The following is a 25,180-nucleotide window of genomic DNA, read 5'->3' as shown; positions in this document are numbered from 1 at the left end:
TGAGGAAATAAGAACTCTTTTATACTAAGGTGGGATTGCAAATTAGCACAGCCACTATGGAGATCAATGTGGAGATTCCTCAGAAAACTAGGAATGAATCCCCCATGTAATCTAACTCTACCACCCGAGTAATTTTCCAAAGGTACTGAAATCAGAATATTATAGTAGTACATGCATATCCATGTTTATAGCAATACAATTCACAATAGCCAAATTATGGTACCAACCTAGGCATTTATCAAGAGGCGAATGGATTACAAAATTATAGCATATACACACAATAGAATTCTACTCAGCAATTAAGGAAGAACAAAATCATGTCATTTTCAGGAAAATGGGGGGACCTGGAAAGGATTATATTAAGTGAGATTTGCTAGTCACAGAAAGAGAAGAGTAATATGTTTTCTCTCATATGTGCAAGCTAGGGAGAAATGAAGGAGAAACTCCGGCGGAGCGAGGGAGGTGGTCTAGGGGAGAGTGAAGTGGGGGAAGAGAGGCAGTTAGTGAAGGGAACAGTCCACCGACTATGAGCGTATTTGAGAATAGCAGTGCCGAGCCCAAGTTCACGCCTGGGGAAAGGAGGCGGGGGAAGCTCGGGGAGTGCTGTGTGCATGCCATCACCATCCCCTTCAGCCACATCGTAATGCGAGACTGTAATGCACTAATAAAAGTATTTAATAAATAAATACATTTCTCTACTCCCTCCCTCTATTTGTTCTGCTTAAAACAAAGAATTTAGGCTGGGCTTGGTGGCACACATCTGTAACCAGCCAGCCTAGGCAATTTAGTGAGACCCTGTCTCAAAATATAAACAACCAAAAAGGGCTAGGGATGGAGCCCAGTGGGAGAGTGCCTCCTGGGTTCAGTTTCCAATACTGCAAAACAAAACAATACAAAAGAAAAAGAAAAAGAAAAAGAAAAAGAAAAAGAAAAAGGAAAAGCAAGGAATTTAGTGGAAGACACATACAAGAAGAACCAAAAGGCCAAAGGGTTAAGAAGGACAGGACCAGGGAATCTTGCTGACCAGCAGCTGGAGGACCACACAGGTGGCCTTTCGAGATGCCGCCTTTGATGGCTCGTTTACCAATGCCTCTAGTTCCAGTGTCTCCGCTTGAGACTTAATTTGCTGGGTGAGGAGCAGCAACGTAAGTGTTCTCAGTGGTAGAGCCCTTGCCTAGCATGGGTGCATGCTGGAATCCACTGGGTTCCATTCCCAGGGCTGCAACCAAACCAAACCAGAGAACAACAACCAAGATTTAAATTCTTTTTTTAAAATTTTTATTTTTAATTTTATTTTGTTGGTAGTACTAGGGTTCCTGGAACCCCTTCTACCTCTGGGCTACACTCTCAGACCTATTTTTTTATGCTTTTTTATTTGGAAACAGGGTCTCCTAAGCCAGCGAGGCTGGCTCCAAACCAGCGCGATCCTCCTGTCTCCGCCTCCCAAGTGCGGGGATTACAAGCATGCGCCACCACGCCCGGCTTCTTTGCTGTTTTTAAATCTGACACAGAAACTTTGTGTTCAAAACATGTTCTTTCACAATATTCTGTAAATAAAGAGGAAATAAACTAGCTGGCTTGTAGAAAATCAGGTATGATAAGAATCTCTGGACCAGAACATGTACTATTACAAGTCATTCCCAGAGAGGCAGCTATTTGCAGTTTTTTTTCTTGTTTGAATTCTGTAGGATTTTTTTTTTTGTTGTTCCTACAAAATATTCTACAGAAAGAAGTTAGAATTGAGTGTTAGAAGCTAGTCATGGTGGCACATGCCTGTAATGCCAGTACTTGGGAGGCTGAGACAGAAAGAGGGCAGGCTCAAAGTTAGCCTCAACAGCTTAGTGGGAACATATTTTTTAAATAAAAAGGGCGGGGAGTATATCTGGAAACTAGAATGCCTCTGGATTCAATTCCCAGTTACCTATGCCCTCAAAACAAAACAAAACAAAACCAAAAACAAAAACAAAAAAAACCAAGAATTAAACACATGGATGTGGTGGTGCCTCCCTGTAATCCCAATACTTGGGAAGCTGAAACAGGAGGATCACAGGTTTGAGGCCAGCCTCAGCAACTTAGCGAGGCCCTCAGCAACTTAGATCCTGTCTCAAAATAAAAAATAAGATGGTGGTGGGGATATATCTCAGAGGTAGAATGCCCCTGGGTCCAGTCCCTTGTAAAATACACACACACACACACACACACACACACACACACACACAATGCAAGTCTTACGTGATTAGCCATTTGGATACTGTTATGTAAACAAACAGTAAGGAAGGGAATCCACTGGTGTGGCTGCCAGGGAGCAATTTTCAAGGAGGACTGTGAAACCCAGGATACTGTAGCTCTTTCTCCCTTCATTTTGCAGGTCTTGGGTCTCTGGATCTTGGAGGAGCCATGCCCAGAGCCTTCTGACCTGCTCCACTCTGGGCTGGTTAATTTCTTTTTCTTTTTTTCTTTCTTTCTTTTTTTTTTTTGTGGTACTGGGGTTCCTGGAAGCCCTTCTCCCTCCGGGCTACACTCCCAGACCTATTTTATATTTTTTTATTTGGAAACAGGGTCTCTTAAGCTGGCTTTGAACCTGCGCGATCCTCCTGTCTCCGCCTCCCAAGCGCGGGGATGACAAGCGTGCGCCACCATGCCTGGCTGGGCTGGTTAATTTCTAGGCCTCCTCCACCGTTGCCATCTGGGGACCCCTTCAACATTGTCCCGGGGACCCTGTCACCCTGCTCTTAGGCTGCCTCCTCCTTTCTGGACCCCATGACTCCCCCTTTCTGCATTCATTGTCTCCTTTGGTAAAGCCCACCTTTTGGAACTTCCAGATAAAGGGGATAGAAAAGGATTTTTTTGCATAGACAGCTTTGGTCCACGTTCATATTTTATTAGTTTTTCAGGGTGGTTTGTGCTGGTTAATTTTCTGTGCCAACCAGGCTACAGTTACGCAATCACATACTAAGCTAAGGGTTGCTGCAGAGGTATTTTGTAGGCGTGGCTGAAGTCCACCACCACTTGACTCTAAGTACCGGAGAATGCCGGTGAGGTCAGCGGTAGAGTGTATAATTGTGATTTGTTTGTACAATAGTGCTATGCTTTGAATGACACTCAGTCATCAGTGCAACAGTCTTAAGGGCTGGGGCCTTTAGAAGGCGATTAGAGGTCCTGAGGGCTCTGCGCTCATGGATGGGGCGAGTGCCTTATTAAAGGGCTGGAGGGAATGGGCTACACACCCCTTTGCCACTTTGACCTTTCTGCCGTTTGTAGATACAATATTCATCTCATCTCTTGCAGCATCTTAGAGGCAGAAACTAGGCCCTCACCAGACACAGAACCTGTTGGTGTATTGATCTCTAACCTCCAGAACTCTGAGAAACACATAAACATATTTCTGTTCCTTTTTCTCCTCTCTCTCTCTCTCTCTCTCTCTCTCTCTCTCTCTCTCTCTCTCTCTCTCTCTCTCTCTCCCTCTCCCTCTCTCTCTGTTACTGGGGATTGAACCCAGGCATTCTATCTGCCAGATACACTCCCAGCCCTTTTATTTATTTATTTTTAATTTTATAAACAAGGCTTGCTAATTGCTGAGAGTCTCAATAAATTTCTGGGGCTGTCCTCAAACCTGTGATCCTCCTATCTCAGTCTCCTGAGTACTGGGATCACAGCTGTGCACCACTGTGCGGGGCTCACATGTCTCTTCTTTATAAATGACTTAGCTTCTACAGCAGCAGGAGTAGACTCAGACACAGAATGCCACATAGCAGTGAAAAAGAATGCTCCACTCTACATAAAATGAATGAACTTCATGTCGTGTTCAACAACAACAAAAACCCAGATGAAAGTAAGTTACTAGCTGGGCATGGTGGGAGGCTGAGACAGGAAGATCACAGATTTGAGGCCAGTCTCAGCAACTTAACAAGACCCTCAGCGACTTCAAGAAACCCTGTTTCAAAATAAAAAATAAAAAAGGCCTGAGGGTGTAGCTCAGATGTAGAAGGCCCCTATGTTCGATCCTTAGTACCAAAAAAAAAAAAAAAAGGGTAAGTCCTCTATGATGTCATTTATATGAAGTTCAGGGACTGGCAAAATTAACCCACGACATTAGAACCATAAACATGGTTACTTTGGGCCAAGTGTGACGTGTGCCTGTGGTCCCAGCACTTGGGAAGCTGAGGTGGGAGCATCACTTGAGCCTATGAGTTTAAGACCAGCCTGGACAACACAGTGAGATCCAGTCTCTTAAGAAAATTAATGGGGTTGGGGGCTTACCTTTGGAACATTGACAGGGGAGGGCATGGAAGACCCTGTAGGTAGAAATGTTCTCTAGGTGCTGGTCACACGAGTGCGTATACAATGGAGCTCTGCTCAGCAATAAGGAAGCAAATCGTGTCATGTTCAGGGAAACGGGCGGATCTGGAGCATGTTACGTTAAGTGAGACGAGCCAGTCACAGAAAGCGAGGGGTCCTAAGTTTCCTCTCATATGCAAAAGCTAGGGAGTACTCGAGATACCAGAGGGACTTCAGATAATGGGGAGAAACTCCATGGAGCCAGGGAGGTGGTGTAGGGGAAGCGGACGGGGTGAAGGAGGATCCCTGAAGAAACTTGCATTGACATTATGGAGAATATGTGAGGATACCAATGCCGGTTTCAGTACCCTGTATGGGGAAGGGAGGCGTAGGGAGGGAGCCGGGGAAGCCCGCCTAGTGCTGTGCGCATGGATGTCACTATCACTGTGATCTGCATTATGATGTGAGGCTATAATGCACCAGTAACTGTATAAAAATAAAAATAAATGCAACTTTATGAAAAAATAAGTTTGTGTACATAAGTAAAAATTCATTGAACTAGCCGGGCGTGGCGCTTGTAATCCCAGTGCTTGGGAGACAGACAGGAGGATCGCCGTAGGTTCGAAGCCAGCCGCGCTGGCTTAAGAGACCCTGTTTCCAAATAAAAAGTATAAAATAGGTCTGGGAGTGTAGCACGTGGGAGTGTAGCCTGGAGGTAGAAGGGCTTCCAGGAACCCCAGTACCACCAAAAAAAAAAAAGATTCATTGAACTATACAATTAACACTTGTGCACTCTACTTACTGTCTGTAACACCCCAATTATTAAAAAAAGGGCATAATTAAGGTTTTCTTCGAGATAATCACAGGCTCTCCAAGAGTGCTTTAGGTGGGGGTGAAGGGCTAAGGATGATAGACAAATTCATGGCATTGATGTGGAATTGGAGTTAAAGTGATAGTTGTTAATATTTCTTGGGTCAAGGCCATTGTGAATTTAGTAAAAATTATAGCATTTCTCTTCATGAAAAATAATAACAACCCCATATACCCAAATAAATATCCAACTCGTGTATATTATGTCATGGTCCTATTATTATCCATCTATGACCTTCCTAGGAATCAGTGGGTCCTGGCCTGAGAACCCCACTTAACTAAATGAGTCAGCTTACCAATGGGAGATGAAGAGTGAGATTCTAGCTAGGGAAAACCATGTAGTGAAGGAGAGTCTGATAGTACCTATGAGAGAGAGAGAGAGAGAGAGAGAGAGAGAGAGAGAGAGAGAGAGAGAGCGAGCGCAGTCCACTTTAGAAGAATTCCCTTGTTGATCCTGGCTATAGTCAGAACATGTCTCCTCAATTCACGCGTTGGAAACTTAATCCTAGCGCAATACTATTGTGAGAGGTGGCTTCTGGGGAGGCGTTCAGGCCTGAGGGCCCGGTCCTCATGAACAAATCCATGCTGCCCCTCTGAAAAGGAGCTGGCTCTCTTGCCCCTTCTGCCTTGCACTGACACAGCAAGAAAGCCCTCAGCAAGTGTGCCTGCCTCCATCTTGGACTTCACAACCTCTACCAGTGTGAGAAGTAAGTTTCTGTTCTTTATCATTTCCTAGTCTTTGGTATGGGCTCAGCAACATGTAATGGACTCAGACAACATCCCCACCCAGGACAGGTTTCCAGCAGACTCTGCAGAGTCAGCTGCTACTGAGACGGAGTAAACCCAGCTCCAGGCTGCGTTTACAAAGGCTTAGACACGCGCGCTTCCATAAACCAGCTTCCTTTAATTGGAAGTGTTCCATGTGGAGCATCTTGTCATTAGGAATGTTTTTCTTTAACCTTGGTCATTTTCCTTTCTAATGATTTTTCTCTGAGCATCTTAGGGCCTGGCTCTTAGGGACATGTACCAGGTAGTATAAATCACATTATTATTATTTGTGGTACTGGGGATTGAAACCAGAGGCATTTTCCCCTCCAAGCTATACCCTCAGCTTTATTTTAGTTTTTATTTGGAAACAGTATCTTGTAAAGTTGCCAAGAGCCTCGCTAAGTTGCCGAGGCTGGGCTTGATCCTGTGATCTTCTTGTCTCAGCCTCCCAAGTAATGGGATTACAGGCATGTGTCACCATTTGTATTTCCACCTGTCATAAGCTTCAGTTTATTAGGTTTCCAGAACATCTAAAATGAGGAGTGTTTGGGTTATTTACTTTTAACTAATAAACTAAAGAAATGTGGGCTGGGGATAGATAGCTCAGTGGTAGTGTACTTGCTTAGTATGTGAAGGGTTTTGGGTTCAATTCCCAGTGCCACAAAGAAAAAACAAAAAAGCTACACATCATTGGAATTAATGTAGAGTCACAACTGAGAACAAAATATTTTATTTCTTTCAATAAAACTATAGTTTACAGTAGTATTTACTAAATAAATTATATAATTTCTCTTTTACAAGCAATAAACTAAATCACAAATATTTCAAAGACATGTATGTACACAACATAAGGCCTTTTATAAATAGCTTTGCTTTTCTCATTTCACTAGTAAACAGTGAAAAAATATTTATAGAAGCTAGTTTTCTATAAAGTATAGGCAGATCTATTACACTGATCTTCAAATGAAACCAATTTAAACTTTCAATGACATGGGCTATGATTATAATGTTGCAAAAAGAGCAGAATGTATGCTTCATCATTTTGCACGGGTGGATTTTTAAAAAATATATATGCAGATTATATGTGTTGCTTATGTATAATCACTGGAGGCATGCAAAATAAAAATAATGCAAGAGTCCGTAGGAAAATAGCACTTCCAAGTCCAAAAAGGTGACTGGCGATGGTAGAGCAAGCAGCTTAGTGACAGTTCATGCAGGTCATCACAGTGAGCAAGCAAATGACAGGAGAGAGGGACGTTCACATCCATCTGCTGATTGGCCTGTGGACGGAGGCTCCCGACATCCCGCTGACTTCTGAGTCCGGCTGGTTTTTCCTTGTGTGTGTGGGCCCTGCCAGGGTCCTTAGGAAGGTTCTGGAGTGGAGAAAGTCCTCTTCCACGCCACGCTCAGGTCTCATCCATGTGCTCAGGAGATTACCATCTTGACTTACTGGGGAGAAGAAAGAAAGCAGATGTGAGGCTAAGCCTTGGCTGTGATTTCTAACTCCTCTCCATCAGTGGGAACACGAACTCATCATCTCTCCCAGTAATGCCGGCCTGGACAATGTGCAGGCAGAAACGGGATGCCGTAGGCCTGGCATTCTTCTGCAATGCTCAGCATCTCAAAGGCTTCTCGGGTGGACCGCGCATGTCTGATTCCAAGATTAAGTCCCAGTCATGTCACAGCGCTGTGCTAGGGACTTGGAAGAAAGCGATGCTATGACACAGTCTCTCCTCCCAGGGCACGGGGCTGAGGGGAGTCCTGTGGTAGCTCAGACATGAAGCCAAACAGAACAACTCAACAACTTGAAACACAGTTCTGAACTCACAAATGGGATGCTCATTTGCAAACAGTATCCCTATGGCCATGGCCAGGCAGTAAAAACAGCAAATATGTAATCTAAAATCGTAACCACTGGAAACCACAGCCAGCCAGCGCACCCTGAGGATGTTGTATCATGGGGATATATGGTGGGGGGAACTGGTAACATTTTCAGTCTTTACTGAGAGACAGCTTGGGTCAAATCTATCAATTATTGCAGTCATGTGACATTATGTAAGTTACCTAACCTTCTTATTTATTTTTATTCCTTTTTGTGGTACTAGAGATTAAACCCAGGGACATTTTTACCACTGAGCTATGGCCCCAGCCCTATTTAATTAATTAATTAATTAATTAATTTAGAAACAGGGTCTTGTTAGGTTGGCGAGAATCACTTAGGAAGCAGAGACAGGAGGATCTCAGGTTTGAAGCCAGCCTCAGTAGGCTCAGTAGGCTGAGGCTGGCTTCAAACCCGCGATCCTCCTGTCTCTGCTTCCTAAGTGATGGGATTACATGCATGTACCACCATGCCTAGCTTCTTTGAACCTTATTTATTTCATCTATAAAATGGGGGTAACAAATTCTGCTTTATAGGGTAGCTGTGAGGGATAAATTTTCTTCCTCTCCTCTCCTCCTCTTCCTTCTTGATGTCCTCTCTCTCTCTCTCCCCCCTCTCTCTCTTTCTTTCTTCCTTTCTTTCTTTCTTTCTTTCTTTCTTTCTTTCTTTCTTTCTTTCTTTTTTTGGTGGTACTGGGGGTGGAACCCAGAGGCTTTCTACCTCTGGGCTATACTCCCAGACCTTTTTTATATTTTATTTGGAAACAGGGTCTCACTAAGTTGCTGAGAGCCTCACCAAGTAGCTGAGGCTGGCTTCGAACCCGTATGATCCTCCTGTCTCAGCCTCCCAAGCGCGGGGATTACAAGCGTGCGCCACCACGCCCGGCTTTCCTTCTTTCTTTCTTGAGACAGGGTCTCATGTTGCCCAGGCTGAACTTTTGGGCTCAAGAAATTGTCCTGTGTCAGCCTCCTGGGTAGCTAGAGACTATAGGTATATGCTGCTCCATCCAGCAGGGATAAAGTTTTCTAGGGGAGAAAGAGTGTGTATACACACATAATATACACAAATTATATGTAAAGTATATATACCACATATATTTTAAGTATATACTATTATAGATTATATAGTATATAATATTACAACTAAATTAATACGCTGTATACATTTATGATATATCATATTATATATATTTAATTATATATATTATATATTTAACAACTTTGGGCTGGGGGCATAGCTCAGTGGCAGTGTGTGCTTAGTTGCAGGAGGCTCTGAGTTTAATCCCTAGCACTACCACCATCAACTTTTCCCCCCAAAACTTGGTAGAGTGTCTGGTATGTGCTAGTGCTCTGCAAACTGTAGTGAAGAAGGTAGGAGCTGGGACCATAGACTGTACAGCTTCATGCCTTCAGCTGCAGACCAAAAAAAGGCAAGGAAAAAGTTTAAAAATTGTAATCCCAGCATTTGGGAGGCTGAGACTGGAGGATCGTGGTTTGCAGGCAGCCTCAGCTATTTAGTGAGGCCCTTTGCAACTCAGTGAGATGCTGTTTCAAAATAAAGAATAAAAAAATAGGGCAGGGGATATAGCTCAGAGGTAGAATGCCCCTGGGCTCCATCCCTTGTACCCCTCCCACCAAAAAAAAAAAAAAAAAAAAAAAAAGAAAAGAAAAGAAAAGAAAAAAATCTTAACTGACTGGAAATTGTTAGGAACGAAACTATGTCACAAAAAAGTTCTGTCTAACAGACAATTTCATCATGTACGTTGAGCCTACTGTGTTTTTGTTAACTTGCTGTTTTGTTTCAGAGTTAGATTGTTCCTTCTCATGAATCTAAGGTGGAAAGGTTTGCTTGCTTAAACGCAGGGCACGTGCAGGAGGCAGCAGGTGGGGAGAAACATCTCCCCAAGATCTCACTCCTTGGCTCACCCGCTTCATTTGTCAGCCCTTCCCACCCCCTCCCACCCCCTCCCATCCTACTGTTTTGAAAATATACTCACCAATAGATTTTTTTTTTTTTTGGCGGTACTAGGGACAGAACCCAGGGGCATTCTACCTCCGAGCTATACTCCACCCCTATTTTTATTATTTATTTTGAAACCGGGTCTCACTGAATTGCCAAGGGCCTCTAAGTAGTGAGGCTGCCTGCAAACGGCGGTCCTCCTGTCTCAGCCTCCCGAATGCTGGGATGACAAGTGTGCGCCACCACGTCTGGCTTCACCAATAGATTATTTTAGCATCTCAGAGTGGAGCTGAAATGGGAGGTAGACTCCGCAGGGGTCGGTTTGTCCAAGATAACCAGCCCTAAACCCATGCACAGCCCTCATCCTCCAGTTCCTAACCCTACTGGTTTTTTTTTTTTTTTTTTTTTTTTTTTGGTGCTGGAGATTGAACCCATGGACTCATACATGCTAGGCAAGTACTCTAGCACTAAACCATCCCCCTAAGTCCCTAATATTCCTTTTCCTGCGGTGCTGGGGATCAAACCTCAGGTCTCACACATTCTAGGCAAGTGTTCCACCACTGTGCGATGCCCCCAGCCCCCTGCAGCCACTTCTGGTTACCTGGGGCCCATGGAGGCAGTGTCTCTCCCAGTCCAGTGTTCCAGACATCCTCATTTTGGTTTCAAGTTAGAATTCTTTGCCAAAATATCTCTGGCAAAGCACCAGTGTTTCTTTTGGCTATTGTGGGTACTAAGCCCCTTATTTTGTTTTCGTCTACCAAATCCCTGTTTCCATCAGCAATTCCTGGCTTCTGTTTTTTTCTCAGTCCTACTCCAGATCCTATTTTCTGTTGTTCATAATCTTTTGGCTGATGTGCCCTGTCACCATGACAACGTATCAACTCGTCCCGCCTCGCTCTGTCCACTCCAGTCTAAACTCACGCCCCATTATGAATCCACGCGGAGACTTCACCATGCCTCACCCCAGCATCGCCTCCTGGGCTCTGGGTTCCCTTCATCTCTGTGTTCATCTGATGGCTTCCTCAGGGATCCCTGAGATCCACTGGGATCTGGGAAGTCTAGAATTTTGTTTTGAAAAAGAAAGGATCTATACTCCCTGCATTTTATTATATTCCTCTCTATCCCATATTGGGTGCTACTTCACAAGGCAGAATCACTTAGCAACAAAATAGAGTGGGAGATTTCTCTCTGTACTGGATTTCAGTAGTAACAGGAACCCCAAACCTCCCGTTGTCCTAAGAGGTCAAGCGAATACATAGAAACCAGGCCATGGGAGTATTATCACACTGTATGGAACTTTGCTTCCAGAAGGAATCTTAGAGGAGTTGGATCCAAATACTTTAGCTATGCACTTAAATATTTTTTTCAGTACTGGAGATGGAACCCAGGGGCATTCAACCTCTGAGCTACACCCCAGCCCTATTTTTTATTATTTATTTTGAAACAGGGTCTCACTGAGTTACAAAAGGCCTCACTAAGTTGCTGAGGTTGTCCACGAATTGTGATCCTCCTGTCTCAGTCTCCCAAATGCTGGGATTACAAGCGTGCGCCACCACGTCTGGCTCTAAATATTTGGATTCAAAAGCAGAAGTGAAGTTACTCCTTTCCAGTGACCAGAGACTGAGGATTTCAACCCAGAAGTCTTGGAGCTGGGTGCTGTGGCACACACCTTGTAATCCCAGTACTTGGGAGACTGAGACAGGAGGATCGCGCAGGCTCAAAGCCAGCCTCAGCTACTTAGTGAGGCTCCCAGCAACTTAGTGAGACCCTGTTTCCAAATAAAATATAAAATAGGTCTGGGAGTATAGCCTGGAGGTAGAAAGCCCCTGGATTTCACCCCCAGTGCCACACACACACACACACACACACACACACACACACACCCCTTAGGGCAGAAAGAAGAACTCTGGCTGCCCTGAAGGGGCTGCACAGTTGAGATGAAGACACCTGTGCCTGGTCTGGGAGGACGCTGGACGGGTCTGGGTGCTGGCAGCACCGCAGCGCCAGGCCTCCGGCCAACCTCGGGTGCTCCATCAAGGCATCCCTTCCCAACAGCAGGTGGATGCTAATAAGATGGGAGCAGACCCGGGGGAGGAGCTGGAACTTGTCTCCATGTCTCGTGGGATGGATTTAAGATCACGGCCTCTCATTTCAAAACAGTTAGTGCAGGAGCAATATTTTAACACAGTTCCCGCCTGATTAATGTGTTTGCCAAAGACCCCAGAGAAGCCCGAGGGCGTCGATGATTTATGCAGCCTGGCAATTCCACGGGGGACTTTGCCGCTCTCGGCTCTTGCTGATTGTAAACCGGAGCAGTTTAAGATCTACTAGGTCACCCAGCTCCTCTGCCCTCTGCCTGCTTCTGTGACCTTGAAATGTGTGGGAGGAAGAAGATGGTGCCAGTTCCAAAGGGAAAGGCACCATCCTGGGAGGAGGCCACTGGCTTCTCTCTCTCCATGGAAAGAAAGTACCAGGAGCCCCAGGCCCAGCCACGGAGGCATGAGAAGCTGCACCCGCGGCAGCTCCCCCTTCCCTGCACTTCCCTTTGGGAACATGTTTTTTATTGCAGTTCTGGAGATTGAACCCAGGGCTGTTCTACCTCTAAGCTATACTCCCAGGCCTATCTTATTTTGAAACAGGGTCCTCACTAAGTTGCTGAGGGCCTCATTAAGTTTCTGAGGCCGGTCATGAACCTATAATCCTCCTGTCTCAGCCCCCTCAAGTAGTGGGATTACCACGCCCAGCCTAGCATCTTTATGGTCTAAACGGTGTCCCCTTAAAGTTCCTGTGTGGACATCCTAACCTCCAGTACCTTGAAATGGGACCTTATTTGGAGACAGGGTCTTTATAGAGGTAATCAAGTTAAGATGAGGTCATAGATTAGGCCCTAATTCATTTTGGTGGGTGTCCTTATATAGATGGGAAATTTGGACACAGAGATGCACAAGGGAACATGATGTGAACAGACCCAGGACGTAGCGGCTCATCGACCCGCCAGGGAGAGGGGCCCAGGACATCCTTCCCTCAGAGCCCTGGAAGGAGCGACACACTGGTGCCTTGACCTTAGCCTTCTACCCCCCAGACCTAGGAGGAAAGAAACTTCTGTTATTTAAGCCACTTAGTCTGTGTGCTTTGTGGACAGCAGCCCTGGAAAAATACTGGGGTGTAGTTTAAAAAAAAAAGATGCCAAGCTGGGCATGGCGGCATATGCCTATAATCCTAGTACTTGGGAGGCTGAGACAGGAGGACTACAGGTTGGAGGACAGCGTCTGCAAGTGGTGGGACTCTCAGCAACCTAGCAAGACTCTGTTTCAAAATAAAAATAAGAGCCAAGGATGGTGGTGCATCCTTGTAATCCCAGTATTTGGGAGGCTGAGACAGGAGGATTACAGGTTCATGACCAGCCTCAGGTACTGAGTTGAAGCCCTCCGCAATTTAGTGAGACTAAGTTTCAAAAATAAAGAATAAAAAATAGGGCTGGGGGAGTAGCTTGGAGGTAGAATGCCTGTGGGTTCATTCCCCAGTATTGCAAAAAACAAAACCAAACAAAAAAACTAAAAAAACCCCAAATCTAAACCAAACCAAAACAAACAAAAATAAATAAATAAATAAAATAGGGCTGGGGGTATAGCTCGGGTAGAATGCCTCAGGGCTCAATCTGTAGTACCCTAAGCCCCCAAGACTCCATATTTTTTTTTTTTTGTGTGTGTGTGGGTTTGGGGATGGAACCAGTGGCATCTGACCTCTGAGCTATACCTCCTGCCCTATTTTTTATTCTTTATTTTGAAACAGGGTCTCACTAAGTTGCAGAGGGCCTCACTGAGTAGCTGAGGCTGTCCGCAAACTACGATCCTTGAGACTCCATATTTGAATCTCATGGTTGGTCCTCTCTCCTCCTGGATTTTTTTTCCTGAGAGTTCAGTGACTGTAAGTGAGGCCCTGTCAGAGATGGGAGGTGAGAAGACGCCCTCCATCCTGCACTGATGCCTCGTGAGCGTGGCTGGGTAAGCACGGAAACAGCATTTTCTGCGCTGAATCTCCACGCTGCCAAGGGGAGCTTTCAAAGAGACTCAAGTGGACAGGGCCCTGTAGGATGAGGAGGGCAGGTTTTGATCTGGGGAGATTAGCACCTTCCACCACTGTAATTGTAGCCTCGGGTCTGACTAGAAAGGTGGGAGATGCTGGGCCTGTCAGAGCGAGCTGTTTTGACATCTGGAGACATGCCTCCTGCGGAACGGGCAGGCAGGGCCCTGACAGGCTACAATCAAGTGCCCGGAGCGGAAACAGTCTATGAGCTCACACTAGCTCTTTATTAGGTTTCAATTCAAGGACTCTAATCACTCATCTCCCCTGGTGCAGAACTGCCGTCCCGCCACTAGGTGGCGGCAGAGGCTCTGCCGAACGCAATCGCAAGCCCAGTCCGCCGCCGCCGCCGCGCGCAGACCCTCCCGGGATCGCTCGAGGTTTTGCTTCTGGATCAGTGAGAAGTGTGCGTGACTCCGAGTGTCCGGCCATCTCAGGAGGGAACCGAGGGGCTGACACGGCGCAGAAGAGCTAGTTACAGGATGCTGAGAGCTGAAGCTGGGTGGATCTCAGCCCTGGACGTAGGGGGAGTGTCTAAGCACGCCCATGCCTTGGCCTCTAATACACACTTGGCCTGACAACTTTTTTGAGAAGAGTCCAAAATCATCGGAAACATCTACCCGACCTCACAGCAAATGTGAGAAAGGGGCTGTGAGTGGGAAGGCGAAATTCACAGGCCCTTCAGTAAGGCCGTGTAGTGGGCTGAACAGCGTCCCCCCAAATCCTTGTACACTCCGGACCGCAGAACACAACCTTATTTGGAAAGAGGGTCTTTGCAGATGGAATCTGGTAGGATGAGGCCATGCTGGATCAGGGTAGCCCCTAATCCAATAATAACAAGCAGACGAAACCTCACAGCGCCAAGAATGCGAGGGTCAGTGGAAGCCCCAGAAGCTGGAGCAGACAGGCAGGATCCTCCTTAGGCCGGCACAGGAGCAGGGCGCTGTCCACACCTTGACTTCAGACTCCTGCCTCTGGACTAGGAGATAACACGTAGCTGTTGTTTAAGCCACCTGGTGTGGGGTACTTTGCTATGGTGGCCCAAGGAGACGGACACTGGTGGAGACACAGGAGAGAAAAGCCAGGCCCTCGGGCCCACTGCAAGCCCTTCCCACGCCAACCATCACGCTTGGCAGGCTTTAAAAAATTAAAAAAAAAATGGGTTAAGGTTGCTGAGGGCCTTGCTAAGTTGCTGAGGTCGTCCTTGAACTTGTTTGTGATTCTCCTGTCTCAGCCTCCCAAGCACTAGGATCATAGGTGTGCACCCACCACATCCATCTGACTTTATTTTTTTATTTTTTGCAGTACTGGGGATGAAACCCAGGGGCATTCTACCTCCAAGCTACACCCCCAGTCCTATTTTTTAGTCTTTTTGTTTTATTTTTATTTTATTTTTTTTTGGTGGTACTGGGGATGGAACCCTTCTACCTCTTTTATATTTTTTATTTGGAAACAGGGTCTCTTAAGCCAGCGCGGCTGGATTCGAAACAGCGCGATCCTCCTGTCTCCGCCTCCCAAGCGTGGGGATTACAAGCGTGCGCCACCGTGCCTGGCTAGTCTTTTTATTTTTGAAACAGGGTCTCACTGAGTTGCAGAGGGCCTCACTGAGTAGCTGAGGCTGTCCACGAACCACGATCCTCCAGTCTCAGCCTCCTGAATGCTGGGATTACAAGCGTGCGCCACCACGCCCGGCTCTCCCTCTGACTTTAAGTGACCGGTCCTTAAACATTTCCCCACGGCATGTCACAGCCGGGAGGGGAAGGAGTGTGAGCCAGCACCGTCCCGTGTCCTGGGTGTGACTTGAATCTACTCCTCCTACAATGGCCCTTTGTTCCTACTCTGCTTCCTCTGGGTTCTCATACTTGCTGCTGCAGGCGACTGGTCAACCCTGGCTTCCTTCAAGGAGGGAGAAGATGGGACAGAAATGAGAAAGTGAAGCAACAGGAGCCGACTGAGGACGGGGACGGAGGCCAGGTCTAGGAGGTGAGTGGAGGTAAACGATGGAACAACACATCAATGGTCTGGGTATAAAAGGAGAGAACTGAAGAGTAGAATCGGCTTTGAATAACACACGAGTCAACCTAGTGCTTGGGAGGCTGAGACAGGAGGATCCCAGCTTTGAGGCCAGCCTTAGCAACATAGAGAGGACTCTCAGTACCTAATGAGATCCTGTTATATAAAATAAAAAGGAAGCCGGGCATGGTGGTGCACGCTTGTAATTCCAGCATTTGGGAGGCTGAAACAGGAGGTTCACGCAGGTTTGAGGCCAGCCTCAGCTACTTAGTGAGGCCCTTTGCAACTTAGTGAAACCCTGTTTAAAAAAAAATAGGCTGGGGGTGTAGCTTGAAAATAGAATGCCCCTGGGTTCGGTCTCCAGTACAGAAAAAATAAAAGGCTTGACATGCGGGTGCAGTGGGCCTTGGGTGACACATCTTTTCAGCTCTTTCCCACATCTTAGAAATGTTACTTGGTCAATAATCTAAGAGGCCAACCATTTTTGGAAATAAACAAAGGGCCCTTTTTAAAATTTCCCCTTTCTGAAATCTCTCCGTTTCTCAGCATTCGGCTTTACCACCTTCTGAGCGCGAGGTGGTGCCGGCCTTTTCCCTTCCTCCTCCGCTCTCGCTTCAACCTCCCCCCAGACCCGAGCTGCATCTCTGGCTGGTGGGAATCCAGCCTTCTCCTGAGAAGCAACAGAACCGTCGCGGGGGTTCAAATAAACGCCCCTTGCAAGCCACCAATACTGGCTCAAAGAAGAGCTGATTAAAGAGACCTGCTACTTCACATGTGAGCCATTCATCGCAAAGCCCAGGGATTCAAATTCAGAGACGTGGTTTCTCATGCCAAAAAATTCCACTGAATTTTCTGAGACCCCCGTGACCTAATTTAAAGTGTTTTTCTTCTTTTTCTTAGGCTCTCCCCACACATAATAGTACAATAAGCTGTTAATTCAGTCATTTTCACTTCTCTGCTCTCCTTCCTCCCATGATTAAAGAGTATTATCAACCACTCTCAAAACACATTAAATAATCGAGCTGTCCAGGCTGTCCATCACAGCCCTAATCTCCAATGCTGTGTGGCTAAAAAATGGCTTAACATCTTCTCTTCCTTCACCCGCAGCTAGTTTTGCACTTCAAATGGCCATCTTGCAGATTCCCTCCTGTAGATGAAAGTAGCATTACTGAGAGGATGTTGATTTGGAGAGTGTAAAAGAAACAGGGTCTAACTTAGGCATGAACAACAGAAGCAAGGAGGGCACTGTGGTGTGGCAGCCATCTTTCTCTCTCTCCTTCCTTCCTTCCTTCCATGGTACTGAGGATTGAACCCAGGGCTGTTCTACCTCTCAGCTACACCCTAAGCCCTATTTTATTTTTTTACATTTAAAAATGTTTTTCAGTACTAGGGATGGAACCCAGGGGCATTCTACCTCTGAGCTACACCCCCAGCCCTATTTTTTATTCTTTACTTTGAAACAGGGTCTCATTGAGTTGTAAAGGGCTTCACTGAGTAGCTGAGGCTGTCTGAGAACCACGATCCTCTTGTCTCAGCCTCCCAAATGCTGGGAATACAAGCATGAGTCACCACACCTGTCCCCCGCCATGCCCTATTTTAAATTCTTTTTATTTTGTTGTTTTTTGAGACACTGGGAATGGAACCCAGGGGCATTCTACCTCCAAGATATACCCCCAGCCTGATTTTTTTATTTTTCATTTTGAAATTGGGTCTCACTGCATTTTGGAGGGCCTAAGTAACTGAGGCTGTTTGCGAACTGCGATCCTTTTATCTCATCCTCCCAAGTACTGGTATTACAAGAGTGCGCCACCGTGCCTGGCTTATATTTTATTTTGAAACAGGGTCTCCCTAGGTTGCTGAGGCTGGCCTTGAACCTGTGATCCGGATCCTCCTGTATCAGCCTCCCAAGTACTGGATTACAAGTGTGAGCCACACGCCTGGCTCATCTTTCAGATAGCTACATTACTAAAAATGTGCTGACTTGTCCATTCCCAGCAAGTCTCCTGCTTTATATATACAGTTGGAATGATATTTTGCTGGTTGGTCCTTATCCTACTCATAGAAAATCGAAAATCGCTTTCTATTGCAAGCAAGGAAGTCCTTCAGGAGCTCTGGCGACAGTCCTTGTGCGTTAGAAGAACTGGGACTCTTCAAAAGCAAGCCCGCTCTCCTAGGATGGCCGCACGCTTGCCATCCTCAAGCAAAGCAGCTCCTCTCCATCGGGTTCTCTGAAATACCCTCACCTGTGCCGTCAACTTGAATTCGATGGAAACACGTTTTTGGTCACTGGATAGTCATCTTGAAAAGACCTCTTTTTAAAAATTTAAAAAATTTTTTTTGGTGGTACTGGGGTTCCTGGAAGCCCTTCTACCTCTGGGCTACACTCCCAGACCTATTTTTACATTTTTATTTGGAAACAGGGTCTCCTAAGCCAGCGCGAGCGGCTGGCTTCGAACCTGCGCGATCCTCCTGTCTCTGCCTCCCAAGCGCGGGGATTACAAGCGTGTGCCACCATGCCCGGCGAAAACACCTCGTTTGATATGAATGTTTTCAAGTGAGCCAGGAGACTTGAGACTCGCAGTAAGGAAGGTAAAGGACCTTCTAGAAGCCACGCAGGGTGACCGGGTGGGTGGACCCTGAGCTACGCACCAGGAGGGATGGTGGAGCAATCAGCTGTCTCCTAAGGTCACCTCGCTTTTTAAATTTTATGTCAAACCAAAAACTACCCCCCAAAATTTATGTCAAATCACAGAAAAAGCAGGATAACTGCCCTAACTCACACACATGCACAGTGTGGTGGATCTAAAGGGAAATATCATATGTTATCTGATGTGCATAAATCATTTTGGCCTACATCTGCATCGTGTAAGGGAACAGAAGCAGTCATTCATTAGTGCTCACACCAAAGCACCAGGGGATTGGGTTACCGCTATTAATAGAGAAACGCTGAGTCTTCCGGGGCAGAGATTGCGGGAGACATCTGACTGCATGTGGTGACAATACTGAGCAGCGTGTCACCAGAGAACCCTCCAACTGCCCTTCAAGGAAAGATGGCGAGGATCCAGGGCTTTTGAATTAGGTCAAGAGGAAAGCAGAGGCCAGTGCATGGGCGCGACTGGTTTTCTTCTCTTGTGCTTTTCTACCACCCTTTAGAATGTAGAGGAAATGAAAGTATCAGAGGGAGAGCCATGAGCTGAACCCTTTCAGATCTGGGAAACATGCAAAATGAAAAATCCCCCGCGTATAAACACATCTTGGAATTACAAGTTAATGGTGCAGAACGTTCTAGCTGTACTGCCCTAAAGCTTAGTTTTTTTTTTTGTTTGTTTGTTTGTTTTTTTGGTGGTACTGGGGATGGAACCCTTCTACCTCTGGGCTACACTCCCAGACCTATTTTTTATATTTTTATTTGGAAACAGGGTCTCTTAAGCCAGCGCGTCTGGCTTCGAACCTGCGCTATCCTCCTGTCTCCGCCTCCCAAGCGCGGGGATTACAAGCGTGCGCCACCACACCCGGCTAAAGCTTAGATTTAAATAGCATGAAGGTTTATGGTTAAGGAGGTGATGAAACAGCAACATTTGGAGAAACAACTAGCTCTTTGGAAAACACCATTTCTGCAACTGTTGGCAGTTTAGAATGAGTATGGCCTGTCGGAGCCAGCAGGGGTCTCAGGGACAATTTAATAATCCATTTTATAGATGAGAAGACCAAGGTCCAAAGACGCTGATGAAGCTGGCGTGGTGGTGCACACTTGTAATCTCAGTATTCGGGAAGGTGAGAAAGGAGGGTTGTGGTTCGTGGACAGCCTCAGCTATTTAGTGAGGCCCTTTGCGACTGAGTGAGACCCTGTTTCAAAATAAAGAATAAAATATAGGGCTGGGGGTGTAGCTTGGAGGTAAAATGCCCCTCAGGCTTCATCCTTAGTACTGCAAAAAAAAAAAAAAAAAAAAAAAAAAGACTACAGGGGCTTATTTTTCTTGAATTGATTGCGTCTCATTTGGTTTTCAAGACACTAAATTAAAAAACTAGAAGCCGGGCGTGGTGGCGCACGCTTGTAATCCCAGCACTTGGGAGGTGGAGACAGGAGGATCACGCACGTTCGAAGCCAGCCTCACTGGCTTAAGAGACCCTGTCTCCAAATAAAAATATAAAAAATAGGTGTCTGGGAGTGTAGGCCAGAGGTAGAAGGGTTTCCAGGAACCCCAGTACCACCAAAACAAACAAACAAACTAGAAAAACCACATGGGGGCCACGAGGTCAAACTGTTTTCTGAGAACACTAACGCTATCTGCATGCCAGATGCCATTCTCTCTGCTGGGGCTCCGTGGAACTGCCAGGAGTGACGAGGTGTGTCATATCGCAAAGGCCAACGTGGAAACAGATATGTGAACCCAGTCTATTTTATTAACCTAGATATTAGGGGTTTTAAAACATGTAAAATAAGGCTTCTCTATTCACTAAATTTACTTTTATTTCAGAGTATATACTCAGATTCACAAAAGTGTTATTATTTCTTTTGGTGCTGGGGATTACAAGCATGCACCACCATACCCAGCAGTAGCCCCTTTCTTTCTTTCTTTCTTTCTTTCTTTCTTTCTTTCTTTCTTTCTGTCCTGAGGATTGAGCCTACCGCTACCACTGAGTTTACATCCCCAGCCCTAAAAGTGGTATTTTATAAAAAACAATTCTCAATTTGAAACTCCATACACCTTCTCTTTTGGATGCCCCCCCTTCCCCCCCTCCTCCCTCCACCCCCCCTTCTTGTGCATGGTGATGGCTGGGAGTATATCTCAGCAGTAGAGTATCCCTGGATTCAATTCCTAGTATCATGAAAAGAAAAATAAATCCTTTCACAATGGTTGGAGGGTGGAGGCTGCTATTTTATATGGGATAGTTATAAAAAGCCTACCAGTGAAAGAGATGTTTGGGCTGAGATGTAAAGGAAGTGAGGGAGCCCAGGTGAACTCTGGGAAGAACATGTAGACAGGGAAATTATGTGCAAATGCCCCGGGGTAGAAATGAGCTTGATGTGCAAGAGGGACACCACATGTATGTAATCACTCGTGGTAGTCAAAGGAGCCTTGTGGGCGAGGTCGGCCAGGCATTATCTCACTGCTCTTTACATAAGAACCCACGGTCAGGCGAGTTCTGTTCACATCACACAGGTGGTTGGTGGTGGCCCAGTAGGGGGCCAGCCAAAATTCTTTTGGTACTGAATTTGGATTCTTTCCGCCACCTTTTCCGTGCCCCTGGCCTTCTAACCTATCAAAGAGGCATTCCCCAAACCCAAACACCAGGGGGCACAATTGAGTCAAAGCAAGATGCTCCTTTGTCGGGAACACCACCAAGGAGCCCCACTTTGCTTGACCTCAAGGGATCCATGAAGATTTAGCATTAGCCTAGATGTTCTTTTGTGTCATGTTCCACAGTAGGAAAACACAGCGTGTGAAATGACACTCCCTTTGTAGAGGTGACAGGATGCCATTATGTTCTTTCAAACCCAAGCATGCCTGGTTTAATAGAGCTTGTTCTTGTAAGCCCTGGCCTGGATTCATTTGTAGACCAGAAGGGAGGGGAGGAAACGCAGCGTTACTTACTAAGTAGACGTCCAGCACGGAGGCGTTATCGTCCTGTGTTTCCAGAGCGTCTGGCTCAGCGGTCAAGTAGATGGTCCCCTCTTCCAAGGTGAATGTGGAACTGGAAGGTAACCCTTTGCTGGAAAAACAAAGGCAGACAATAAGCCCGTGGCCTCCAGCACAGAAACCAAAGGCATCCCAGAGTCCTAGCTAAAGAGGAGGATGTGAGCTGGGCATGTTGGTGTGTGTCTGTAATCCCAGCACCTGGGAGGCTGAGACAGAGGGTCACAGGTTCAGGATCAGCCAAAGCAACTTACAGAGACTCTCGGCAACCTAGGAAGCCCCTGTTTCAAAACAAAACAAAACAAACAAAATGGGCTTGGAGGTAGAATGCCTTCAGGCTTAATCTGCCATGCACACACACATACACACACGCACACGTGTGCATGCATGTACACACACAGAGGTGAAGGTGAGCGGCTTCTTGGGATGAAACTTTTTGATGGTCACACTTGGGGATATGATCATTTATGTTAGGCAAATTTGGTTTTATCGGCGGAGCTTTCTCTCGTGTGTGGCATTTTGGGAGGTGGTGTGGACCTCAGGGCTGGTGAGCGGCGGGTGCTGCGCCTCCAGAGGCCTCTGCCTTTGACTTGGGCAGCCCTTGTTCACAGCTTCAGCTCTCTCCTGTAGTCACGCTTTGCTGATTCATAGGATTTAACGCCTCATGCATCCTTCCTTCCCTCCCTTCCTTTTTTTCCCCTCTTTTACTTTTTTTTGCAGGTCTGGGGATGGAACCCAGGGGCATTAGACCTCCAAGCTATACCCCCCGCCCTATTTTTATTCTTTATTTTGAAACAGGGTCTCACTAAGTTGCAGAGAGCCTCACTAAGTAGCTGAGGCTGTCCGCGAACCGTGATCCTCCGGTCTCAGCCTCCCGAATGCTAGGATTACAAGCGTGCAACACCACGCCCGGCTTTTTTTTTTTCTTTTCCTTTTTGGCACGAGAGGCTTGATTATGTAAGTGGCTGTCACATTTTGATGTGCATCTGAATCCCTGGAGGACCAGTTACACTGCAATTTCTTGGACCCTCCAGTGGAGTTTCTGATTCTGTGTGGCATGGAGCCTGTGAACTTGCATTCCTGACAAGCTTGCAGGTGATGCTCACGCTGCTGGCCTCGGGGCCACGCGTGGAGTCAGGATGATTTACATAAGTGCAGCGCATCATCTTCCGTGCTTTGGGAGAGCAGCCTATTGGCTGCTTAGTAACAACCACAGCCACGTGCAGGCACACAGCGCATTGGAGACTCATCAAGGAGAAACCACCTTGTTTTGTTGTGATTTGATAGCCAGTTTTACCTGTTGAAGGAACTGGTCCCTTTGGTAATATTTAATGGATATTAATGTAGGAGTTCAGGGATGCCTGGCTTCTTTTCCATTGAAATAAAAGGGAAGGTGGCCCTCATTGGTCCCCTCCCCATCACCTCTGCCTGGGTCCCTTCAGGGCTCAGGGCACAGCTGACTTCTATTTTTTTTTGGTGGTACTGGGGGTAGAACCCAGGGGCTTTTCTACCTCCGGGGTATACTCCCAGACCTATTTTATACCTTATTTGAAAACAGTCTCACTAAGTTGCTGAGAGCCTCACTAAGTAGCTGAGGCTGGCTTCGAACCTGTGTGATCCTCCTGTCTCAGCCTCCCAAGCGCAAAGATTACAAGTGTGTGCCCCACACTCGGCTTGACTTCTATTTTATTTATTTATTTTTTGCGGTACTGGGGGTGGAACCCAGGGCATCTTATCTCCAAGCTTCACCCCCCCCCCAGCCTTATTTTATTCTTTATTTTGAAACAGGGTCTCACTAAGTTGCAAAGGGCCTCAGTAGCTGGGGCTGTCCGCGAACCACGATCCTCCTGTCTCAGCCTCCCAAATGCTGGGATTACAAGCGTGTGCCATCACGCCTGGCCTGACTTCTTCTAAAAGACCCCTGAGACTCTTGTCTAAGCCAGCTGGATGCGAGGCCATTGAGGCAGGGTAACCTCCATCCTTCCCTCGTCTGAGAACTGCACATAATTTTATCTCTATACAGACCAGGGGCCTGGGGCTCAGTGCAGAACACCTGGGTGGGGCTATCTTCCATTTGGTGATATTTGGGAATATGGCAATTGAGGAATTAAAGCCATCTCCATTTGGTTGGATATATTTTCTTTTGAATTCTGGACCAAAAAAAATTTTTAAAGTTCTGCTTTTAAGACACTGATGACATGGGTCATGCCATCTGGGGAAGAGCCTGCTCCGTTCTAGGCAGGACGACTGTGGCTTCCTTCCTGTGACGCACTGACTTGGTCGTGTGTGCCCTCTGGTTTCCATGGCGTGTAAACTGGCAGCTTTCAGGGCCGTCGCTGTAAGAGGTGTGGGCGGCGGTTAAGACCGCTCAGCTCACTTTCCCAATCAGAAACAAGGATGCCTCCTGGGCACTGGTTGGCTTTGCCTTTCAACTCAGAAGATGCCTTTTACATCTCTCCTGGGCTTAAAGGCTCCTGCCTGGTTAATCCTTGTGAGGAAGAGAAATGCTGTATCCACTTACACACCAAAGCATGGGACAGACTGGTCAGAAAATAGGAACTGTGGTCTAACTTCCCAGTTTTTAATTGTTTTTTTCCATTTACATTTCATATAACTACCAAAAAAAAAAAAAAAACCCAAAAAACCCTCCCTAATGTCTCCTGGGTCATTTTCAACACATATTATTTATTTAATGAGGCTCAAAAAGTAAGTTTTCCCCTTTGTGTTTGAGTTTTTACTTTTGATTATTTTTGGCTTTTTTTCCTTCTAAGATTAAGTTTTGTTCATTCAAACACACATAACTAAGAATATTCTGGAAGCATTTTTTCTTTTTCAATTTTTACTTACTTATTAATTTAAATTTTATTTATAACTTTTTTGTGGTGTTGGGGATGAAGCCAAGGCCTCATGCATGCTAAGATATACAAATGGCCAAAAAGTATATGAAAAGATGTTCAAAATCATTGATCATCAGGAAAATGCAAATCAAAACTACAATGAAGCCTGGCATGATGGCACACACTTGTAATCCCAGTACCTGGGAGGCTGAGACAGGAGGATTGTCGATTGAAGGACAGCCTCAGCAAGTAGTGAAACTCTTATCAACCTAGCGAGACACCTTTCAAAATAAAAATAAAATAGGGCTGGGAGTGTACCTTGGTGGTAGAATGCCCCTGGCCTCAATCCTCAGTACCACAAATGATCCCCCCTCAAACCCCTAAATCACGATGAAACGTTGCTTTACATCCTCTGGGATGGGTATTAAAAAAGAAAAAAGAAAAAAGAAAAAAAGTGCTAACCAGTGTTGGAGAGGAGGTGGAGAACATAGAGCCCTCACATATTACAGCTACTTTGGAAAACTGGTGAGTCCTCAAACCGTAGGCCACCAGGTGTTGGCACACGCCTATGATCTCAGGACTTGGGAGAATGAGACAGGAGGATTACAGGTTTGAGGCCAGCCTCACAATTTACAAGACACTCAGCAACCTAGTAAAACCTTGTTTCAAAACAGCAACAAAAAAGGACTGGTAGTGTAGCTCGGGGGTAGAATGCCTCTGGGTTCAACCCCCAGTACCACCACCACCACCACCACCACCACCACCACCACCACCACCATCACCACCACCACCACCACCATCACCACCATCACCACCACCACCACCACCATCACCACCACCACCACCACCATCAA

The 25,180-nt window shown here is 46.3% G+C and overlaps 1 protein-coding gene across 1 annotated transcript in view; it reads right to left on the bottom strand.

Annotated features, from left to right (window-relative positions):
- Positions 1-20,907: 20,907 nt before the first annotated feature.
- The window catches only part of PIP5K1B (phosphatidylinositol-4-phosphate 5-kinase type 1 beta), a gene marked incomplete at both ends in the record, with an annotated part of 194,451 nt that continues 190,178 nt past the window's right edge, over positions 20,908-25,180 (bottom strand). Inside the window, 2 exons of the mRNA XM_080708994.1 lie at positions 20,908-21,212; positions 21,444-21,565. Coding sequence (XP_080565120.1) covers positions 20,908-21,212; positions 21,444-21,565 — 427 coding nt within the window. The remainder of the gene's footprint in view (positions 21,213-21,443; positions 21,566-25,180) is intronic.

This window comes from Muscardinus avellanarius (genome assembly GCF_963383645.1).
Source record: "Muscardinus avellanarius genome assembly, chromosome: 13".
Classification (NCBI taxonomy): Eukaryota; Metazoa; Chordata; class Mammalia; order Rodentia; family Gliridae; genus Muscardinus; species Muscardinus avellanarius.
Note: the sequence above shows the minus strand (reverse complement) of the source record. Positions and strands in the feature narration are given on the sequence as shown.